Genomic DNA, 10,028 nt, shown 5'->3' with positions numbered 1-10,028 from the left:
TATAGCTTCTGCAGAGGTATTTTTATAGTCTTTAGACACTCATCTGCTTTGCTGAGCAACCACTGTTTACTCCTTTTCAGAAAGATTTTCAGAATGAATTTTTTGTGTAAAGTTTGTTTTACGCGTTTATTACGTTGTTGTTCCAATGATGGAAGCTGTATGTTGCACAAGTGACTCATGTTGGAGGAAGCCAGGCCAGCTCATGCATCTCTCAGGCCTGTAGCTGAAGCACCAGCTTTCAACCAAATTTCAACATCAATCTAACACACACAGATGCTATGCAAGAACCTGAATTGGAACCGTGCACTACATTAAGTAAGCAATATAGCATAATGAGGCACGCTGTTATCAGAAAATAATCAACAGCATGATGGTGTGATGCAAGAATGGAATTTATCAACGATTACTTTTACAAGTTTTTATTTAAGAGCATACGTTTTATCTGTTCATAGTTACATTTAATGTTGTGGAATGGCTGCACGTTAGTTCCTGTTATCACTTGCATTATAGCTGTCGTTCCCTCACCAGCCTCTCTCTTTTACCTTCATCTTGAATATAATAATCCCAAAAAAAAAAAAAAGCACTCAGCAGGTCTTGTTACAGAGAAACCTAAAAGTGCAGACGTCCTCTGTCCTGAAAACTCTCGCATGGTGGAAAACTGCTACAAAGCCTTGACACCTGAGACCCCTTCCCTTAATGTTAAATAAACTTCTCCTTACAGAAAGCTGCACCATATCATTGATTATACATTTTACTTTGTTTTTGATTATTGGATTGAAACTAGTCTTGGATTTTGGGGCGTGTCCACCATACAAATCCCTGTGAGTGAGCTGTAGCTATAGAAATAATAGCACATTAGAACATGTGCATTAATATAAACCTGTGATATCCATTATGGCTGTAACTGCAGTTAGAGCTGCTGTTATTAAAATGTATCATCTGACCAATCAGGTTCAAGATTTCCACCGGAATGTAGTATAAGGTTATTTTGTGGAGTCCTACAATACAGTCTGTAATAGAACGGTGACAGTATTTTTGTTTTGATGGTTAAGACATGTCCGTATGCTTGAATTACTGCTAGTCATTTTAGTTTCATTTTTAAATAGCTCTCTTTACTATTTTATATATTATATATAATATACACATACACATGAGTTTACATGCTAGCACTGCTACAGATGAAATCATATTTAGATCAGGCAAAGATTTCACCATTCAATAAATAATTCAGTATGCTGAGATAAATTACTTTTAATTTATAATACAGACTTAATCCACCTTTTTTTGTTTTGTTTTGTTTTTTTGTTGTTTTTTTAAACCCTAACAGTTTACATTTACATTGTGTGCTTCTCTTGTGTCTTTGCCAAATAATCATCATTCACAGGTACACGAAACATTTTTTTTATTAGTTGAGATTAGAGTGTGTTGTAGATTTATAAACACATTCACTGTTCTCTATATTCCTTCCACAAGTAGCAGGAGGTGCAGGTGAATCGTCAGGATTTTTGCTGTGTCCTTTATGGGCTTTGAGACAAACCAGCTTGAGCTTGTTTATCCAGGCCAGCAGTGTCTATTACAGGGTGGTCCGGGAATTATAATCCTGCTCAAGGTTTGTAATGACAGCTATTAAGTGTTCATCGACACCTGTGGACCAAATGGAGTTCATTTTACTACACTACAGTCGAGGTCTAACTCTCTCTCGGTTACCAAAATGTGGAATTCCTGTTTGATGGATCATCTTCCTTTCTGACAAGACCATTTGTATGACGAGCACAGATTCACGTTTTAGTAGACTTCCATATGCTGACCTGACTCAGTAGTGTACTGTGTTTTCATCCTCCATTCAACTATTTGGGCACGTATAGACGTCAGGAATGAAACCTATAAGTCCCTAGAGAAGATTTCTAGCATCTTGGCACAACTGAGCTGAATGAGGACCTCGCTTCTACATTATTAATGATCACTGCATGGTTTCCACTCCTGAGAATGGAGCCCATCTGTTACCCTGCATACGTATTTTTCCTTCAGGAAAGGCACAGGTTGTGTATGACTGTCATTAGAAGATGTGATTGTGATTAGAGCTAAGGTTCCCAGAGAGTCTTCCTGGTAGAAACAAATCCCTGCCCATGCTTAAAGGTGATCCTGCTTCTTTATCAGTTTTCTGTGAGCATGAGTGGTTTATTCTGACATGCACATTCATTAATCGGTGCCCTCGCTAAATATACGTGGTCCCTTTAGTGTGCCTTTTATCTGTCCCACTTCTTGGTTTCAAGTTGACTTGACTAAAAATATCATTATCCTACCTACGTAGATGCAAATAAGCTAAAGGTGTGCCCGAGCTACACGAGTTGCTGGAGTTTGGATGGCTGTCTTCTCATTTGGTTTAATCAATCCAGCATTTCTTTAATGTCTTGTCTCTCTGTGGAGCTAATGTCTAGAGCACCCAGGACTCTCAGAGGTGCTACCAAAACAGCTCTGACCCATTGAGCCATGGACTCCACAAGAGCTCTGAAGGTCTGCTGTGGTTTTTGGCGCCAAGACGTTGGCATAGCAGCAGATCCTTTAAGTTGCGAGATGGGGCCTCCATGGATTTATTTGTCACTTGATCGGATTGAGATCTGTGGAATTTGGAGGCCAAGTCAACACCTTTGAACTCTTTGTCATGTTCCTTAAACGGTTCCTGAACAGTTTTTGCATTATCCTGCTGAAAGAGGCCACTGCCATTAGGGAATACCATTGTCATGAAGGCGTGTACTTCTGCAAAAATGTTTAGGTAGGTGATGTGTGTAAAAGTAACATGCACAAGAATGCCAGGACCCAAGGTTTCCCAGCAGAACATCACCCCGAGCATCACACTGCATCCACCGGCTTTCCTTCTGCCCATAGTGCATCCTGGTGCAATCTCTTAACCAGGTAATAACACACATACACATGGTTTTCCACATGATGTAGAAGTGATTCATCAGACCATGGTTCAGTTGTGATGCTCACATTGTAGGAGCTTTCGGTGGTGGACAGGGGTCAGCATGGGCACTCTGACCGGTCCATACACCGCAAGCTGCAATGCACTGTGTGTTCTGACATCTTTCTACCATAGCCTGCGTTAACTTTTTCAGAAATTTGTGATACAGTAGCTCTTCTGTGGGATCGGACCAGACGGGCTAGCCTTCGCGTCCCATGCACATCGGTGTCAAATTGCTGCTGATAACGTCTTGGTGCCAGATACCACAGCACACCTTCAGAGGTCTTGTAGAGTCCATGCCTTGACAGGTCAGAGCTGTTTTGGTGGCACAAGGGAAACCTACACAATATTAGGCAGGTGATTTTAATGTTCTGGCTGATTGGTGTAAATCATTACAGTTGTAGAAGAGTAAAGGTAGGACTTTGTTTTGTGAAGTGCTGTTTTGGGGAATTTTGGGTGCAAACTCCTTACAGTATTAATGTAGGACTCCCCACAGCTACTTCCACGAGTATCACTGACGGACTCTCCACAGCTACATCCACGGGCATCAGTGTAGGACCCTCCACAGCTCCTTCCACCGTATCACTGACAGACTCTCCACAGCTACATTCACGGGCATCAGTGTAGGACCCTCCACAGCTCCTTCCACTGGTATCACTGAAGGACCCTCCACAGCTACATCCACTGGTATCACTGACGGACTCTCCACAGCTACATCCACTGGTGGCGGCGTAGGACTCTCCACAGCTCCAGAAGGTGAGTCACAAGTACAGAAACTCCAAGCAGATGGAGAGCATCAGGATCAGTCCCACAGGTCCAGAAGGTGAAAGGATTTAAAGCATTATACTGTAAGTATGTCAGGACTTCACAGGGGATCAGTGCACATATAGCTTGAAGTGCATGAGGAAACGTTTTCCCCAAAGAACTGTAATCATTTTAACCAGATCTCAAAACTTTTCCAAAAACAAGGGCAGAATTATTTTTTACATTTCTCAAAAGCAAAAGGTTTTCCTGGGATAAGGAAACAATGGAAGCCAAGGGACTTCTTATCTTCTCCACAAAGGGCTGGGGTGGCTGTTAAATAGAAGCAACAACTAATAGTTGTTGGAAGACCAAGATCAATTAAATAAATCAATGGGATCTAGTGTGGCTCCTTACTGGGAATGAAAAGCTGCAGTAATATGAGCACTTTACAGATAATACTGAAGAACCCTGGAAAGGCTTACAGGAAGGCTTACAGTCTGGAGTGGCCAAAGCCTTCAACTAGAACTTGTAATAGAAATCGCATTAAAGCACTTGAGTTCGTTTGTACAGTTGTAAAAATTAGTGTTCGGTGCATACCTTCATCAGGCCCGAGCATATTAAACGTGATGTAATGCACAAGCGGCCTCTTCACGTTTATTATTTCACTTATTTCGCCACGATATTACGAACACAAAATTGGATTTTCTTAAGATGTTATTGTAGGGGGGGAAACTGTAATAACAGAAATAAGTGGAAATCACAAGAAAACAAGAATTTCTTACCACGAGAAGATGGCGAATTTGTCAGTTCATTGCCTCAGGGTTTATTATGCAGCCAACTCATGTCACATTTATTTAAAAATGAACACATGATTGAGCGAGTGACTGTTCATGTCAATATATTTATCCATAAAACCGTTACTGTACACTTAAAAAAAAATAATAATAATAAAATAAAATACCGTGTGATTACAGTCCAGTTTCCATGACATTAAATGCACTGCTATCTTCGTTAGCTTGAGGCTAACTTGTTTGTAATGCTCACTGGATCGTAATTTGGTTACTCAGGGTTTGTGTGTGTTGTTGTTGTTGTTGTTGTTGTTGATGATGATGTTTTAAACGTCTCCTTTGACGTTTTTGTCTTAAATATGATTTTATTTGAGTCATTTACTTCAAGGTCTATATTATCAACACCGCTTTAGCAATACGTTTCTGAACACCTTCTTGTGTATAAATAAAGGAGACACCATGATGACGTGTTTTGTTTATAATGTGGTATATTTGACATTTTCAATGGGTAAAAAATAAAAAATAAAAATAACCCTGAAAATATGAACCCATTTATGAAATAAAATGAACCCTGTGTTTTCTTAAATTAAACCGTTCTTTGGGTTGAAAAACAACCCGTTTTCTGGGTTACCCAGTGTGTTCTGTCCTGTATTTACCCAGACGTTGGCGGAAAAATAACCCAATTTGGATTATTTAAAAAAAAAAATTAAATTAAATTTTTAAAAAAAATTTGAGTGTAAATTAGAAAAAAAAATCTTTTAAACAAAATATTCGTGTAGGTTTTGTTTGAACGAAGCGCATATCGAGTGTGTTGTATAATAATATTCCGTGTGCATCACTGTGGACGCTGGTCTGTAGTTGGTCTGTAGTAAGCGGCGGCGCGCGTGCGCTTTAACGTCTGTGCTCTGCTCTGCGCTTCAGTCTGGCCGCTGTGACTCGCGCGCTCACTCGGTGCAGCGCGGAGAAAAAACTGCGAACGAGCAAGAAAAGCTTTCCGGAAGCGCACACACACACACCGAGAGAGAGAGAGAGACAGTCGGTATACATTACCGTTCGCCGCAGTTTCGCCACAGACATCACTGCCGATGGAGAGAAAGGTAGGAAACGCATCATCGTTATAACGCACATATTAGACTGTTTATGCTTTTCTCAATGATGGACACAAAAATATGGCATGCCTGTTGTTCACAATGGAAAGTGTGTGTGTGTGTGTGTGTGTGTGTGCGTGCCAGCGCTGTGCCCACGCTGATCCCCGCGGCGCTTTGCCAGATCAGTGCGCTGAGTTGTGTTTTTTTTTTTTTTTTTCCTCCCTCCACTGGATCTAGTTTTTGAGATGAAATGGGGAGAGAGAAAGCGGAGATGCATGAAGATGCATGAAGAAATCGAGTCCGAGGAGACGTGTAGAGTGAGGTGGAAGTGTGTGTAGGTGAACACACGGGGTTCTGTCTCAGTGGAGCGCCTGTAATCCCGAGCTGTGTGGAATTAGGCTACAGTAAAGTGGAATGTAGAGCAGCTCTGCGGCTTGTCTAGCTTTACAGGCTGAAGGAGCGGGCTAGCAGGCGTGCAGTATTATATCGTGTGTGTGTGTGTGTGTGTGTGTGTGTGTGTGGAGGACCTTTTCTGAACCCTCTCCATCCCTTCCTTGTCCTAGTCTTCTGCATCATCCGTTAAGCGTCAAGTGCTTAACACTTTACCTAACGCACGCGCGCGGCTCGTTTGGACGCATCGCTCCATGTTCGTGTGATGTGTTGAAGCGCACACAGTTGGCCATTTTTGTTGCATTTTCATACGAACGAACGAAGGAAGAAAGAAGAAGGGGGGAAAAAAAGAAAAAGGGGGACAGCGCGCGCGCGCTAACCCCGCCCCCTTTTCCCTGATGTTAACCATTCGTAACTTTTCAGACATATGACTACCTGTTAGAAATGCACACACTGCGGATCCGTGCTGAAAACTGAAAAAGCAGTTCATCTGAATCCTGGTACAGTGTTAAGGGATTTTGTGTGTGTGTGTGTGTGCAACAGGCCTGGCACCTGTGCCTTCTCTGCTAAACCCTGACAAACACACAAGGTTTGCTAGTGCTGCTGGTATTCTTCATTCAACACACTGCTTCTCTGTTCCTTCTTCATCGCAGTGAGAACTGCAAAATCCCCAGTGCTGACCCAACGTTTATGGTGCTTATATAACTCTACCCTGCTGAAAAATCCAGCTCGGGCTGACCAGCTATCAGCTGCCAAGACCCAGGCCGAGCTGGTCAAGCCGCTCTAGACCACTTCTTTCCCAAGCTTCCTTTTTTACTTCGGTACATTCATCAAAGATGTTTTGAATTGTTCTAACTGCCTTTGTGGTGTTTTCTTAAAAATAACACTTGTCTACAATATAGCATTCACACACATATATATAGACACACACACACACACACGATGTTCCCTTTCTACTGGCACGTACGAGCTAGCAAAGATGGACTACAGGTATGTTTTAGCAGAGTAGATTGATTAAAATGAACTGAACAGACACTCCTGCCAAAATTGAAAAATGTAAACAATGATATTTGCCTCATAGACGCAGTAGAAGTAGTGTGTGTATATATATATGTATGTATGTGTATATGTATTAATTAATTATGGTTTTAATTCAGGGAAACCTCTCTAGCTGGATTAAACTCCATTAGATTACTTATACTAAACTAGCAGAATATACAATATGGGTTTACACAATGCATGACATTACAAGCATAGAGCTACATGGCACCAGGACGTTAGCTGGACTGATAATCATCCGCGGCGGAGGCCAGATTCTTCTCCATACATTTATTCCAGCTCAGCTAGTAGCCTAAGTTTTGCTTCATGGACGCTGAGGTAACTTAGCTGTCAGTGTATGATATGATCAGAAGAAGCTTGAATAAAACTTGCCTCGGGTGCTTGTAGGACTACCAGACCGATAATAAAATATCAAACTTTTCTAACTAGGCTAGTTTGGTGTCGCTAGTCAAGGGGAGGCTACAGTGCTACAGCGCAATGCGAAGTACATTATCTTTCCTTCTGCTCTGCTCATATCAGTTCACGTAAACCGGAACTCGCGTACATAGACTTGTACACGCCTTGTTGTCCCGCTCAGCATCAGAGGATGTCACCGTTTCAGTTTCAGCACCTTTACTGGTTTAAAACAGATCAACTGTATATATCCATTTTCCCTCACGCCGACTGTGAGCTAGCGTTTGGCAGAATCGAGAGACTGTCGGACAATAAGACGCGAGTAATTCCACGTATTTTCCTGTAAACCCTGTCTGATTGGTCTCACCTCCGTTCTCTAAAGATATAAAATGACAACGCCGCCGTGTCTTCTTTTACTGACGTTACGCGGTAACAAACCGCTCCAAGTGGAGAATTATTCTGAGGTAAAGATCTTCAGGGCTACAGGCCCCAATTCCTAGGATGGGTTACGCCTCAGCATGGCACCAAACCCAATGTGAACGTTAGCAAGAGTTAGATCTAGCTAGCTACACTCTATGGCCAAAAGTATGTAGACACCTGATCATCACACGCATATGTGGTTCTTTCCCAAAATGTTGCCACAATGTTGTAAACACACAATTGTCTAGAACAGTGGTCACCAACCCTCTTCCTTGAGATCAACCTTCCTGAAGGTTTTATCCCCAACCAAAAACTAACCCACACGTTGTAGTTGCTCGAGAACATCTTAAGGATTCTAATGATTAGATGGTCAGGTGGGCACGATTATGGTTAGAACTAAAGTCTTCAGGAAGGTGCATCTCCAGGAACAGGGTTGGTGACCACTGGTCTAGAATGTCTTTGTATGCTGTAGCATTACAATTTCCCTTCAGTGGAATTAAGAGGCTCAAACCTGTTCCAGCCTGACAATGCCTCCCGTGCTTAAAGCGATCTCCATGAAGACATGGTTTGCCAAAGCTGGAGTGGAAGAACTCGAGTGTCCTGCACAGAGCTCCGACCTCAACCCCCATGGAACACCTTTGGGATGAACCGGAACACCGACTGCACCCCAGACCTCCTCACACATCATCAGTGTCTGCTATCACTAACGCTCTTGTGGCTGAATGAGCGAATCCCCACAGCCACGCTCCAAAATCTAGTGGAAAGCCTTCCCAGAAGAGAGGAGCGCATTATAACAGCACAGGGAGACTAAATCTGGAACGGGATGTTCAACAAGCACATGTGTACGTGATGGTCAGGCGTCCACAAACTTTTAGTAATATAGTGTACTATATAGTACCAGGTAGATTTCTCTTAAGGAGAATTGTGCACTTGCACATTAATATTGGCACCCTTGGTAAATATGAATAAAGAAGTCTGTGGGAAAATGGGCTTTATATTGTTGAACCTTTCGCTAAAAGAAATTCACAAAAAATACTCTGCTCTCGTGGATATCAAACCATTGCGAACACAACACGGGTTCATCCAAAAATATCAAAATCGAGCAAACTCCGCAGTATTTGGAGGAACTTGCAATTTTTCAAAATCGCCACAGGTCTTCTACAGAGTGGGTCCAAGACGTGTCGTGACGTCATCACGACGCACAAAGCCCTCTCCGGTTCACGTGAGTCGAACACGAGTACAGCTAAAACGTCTCACTTACCAACAAACATCACTGCGAAAGGCAGTTTCATTCAACTGCAATTTTGCCAGTTCAAGTAGTTTTTTGCAACACGAAAAAGTGTGCACATTTTTTAAAACCTGCAGCCAAATAAAGCATTTTTGGCTACAGATATCACTAAAAAACTATTTAAAACACATTATTCCATAAGTAACCATTTTCCTTTGTGTCTATTACCCAGGTTCTCACTACCACGGCTTCATTTTTTAACTGCATTCGTGATAGAAAATTGTAATATTTTGTAAATATTTCATTTGTTGTGCCATTACGAAAGACGAATAATAATAATAATAATAATAATAATAATAATAAACTACTTTTATATAGTGTCTTTACAAAGGCCTTTCAAGGCATTTTACATGAGAAAAGAAAAGGGAAGGAGAAATACATGGCATAAAATAAGCATGTCAAAACGGTTAACAATAAAATACAGAAATTCAGAAATAATAACAATAATAGTCAAATAAAATACATTTATCAAGTAAAAGCTATCCTAAAGAAATACGTTTTGAGAGAAGATTAAAATGCACTGAAAGACACACGATATAACATATTATTTTCTATTCTATTCACACTGAATTCTGTCGCGTTCTCTTAAAGCCTTTTCCGAAAACCGTCCTCGTTCATTTTGCTATGCAAATGAGCGTGCCCATGACATGAATATGTAAATTTGTCTACGACACCGTCTGGAGACCTCTAGCGACGTTTTGAGCGTGCGCTAGCTACTTTCCCCTGAACCGAGTTGGCAGTGCTGACGGAATATTCCGGTCGTTACACGATGTTCCCCTTAAACGTGCGATCTATAGACCAGAGAGGACGGTGAAAGACGGCACGTCGCACCGAATCACGAATCGTGGCTTTGGGAAGCGGTGAGTCTCATCAGTGGTGTAACGTCTCATCAGAAA

General features: G+C 41.7%; 1 protein-coding gene across 1 annotated transcript in view; it reads left to right on the top strand.

The window, feature by feature from the left end:
* The first annotated feature begins 5,436 nt into the window (after window positions 1–5,436).
* Window positions 5,437–10,028, top strand: part of smarcd3b (SWI/SNF related, matrix associated, actin dependent regulator of chromatin, subfamily d, member 3b) — a 47,252-nt gene continuing 42,660 nt past the window's right edge. Inside the window, exon 1 of the mRNA XM_017472960.3 lies at window positions 5,437–5,591. Within this exon, the coding sequence (XP_017328449.1) occupies window positions 5,580–5,591 (12 nt within the window). The 5' untranslated portion in view covers window positions 5,437–5,579. The remainder of the gene's footprint in view (window positions 5,592–10,028) is intronic.

Source organism: Ictalurus punctatus, chromosome 7, assembly GCF_001660625.3.
Source record: "Ictalurus punctatus breed USDA103 chromosome 7, Coco_2.0, whole genome shotgun sequence".
NCBI lineage: Eukaryota > Metazoa > Chordata > Actinopteri > Siluriformes > Ictaluridae > Ictalurus > Ictalurus punctatus.
The sequence above is the reverse complement of the archived record's forward strand: the minus strand, read 5'-3'. Positions and strand labels throughout refer to the sequence as shown.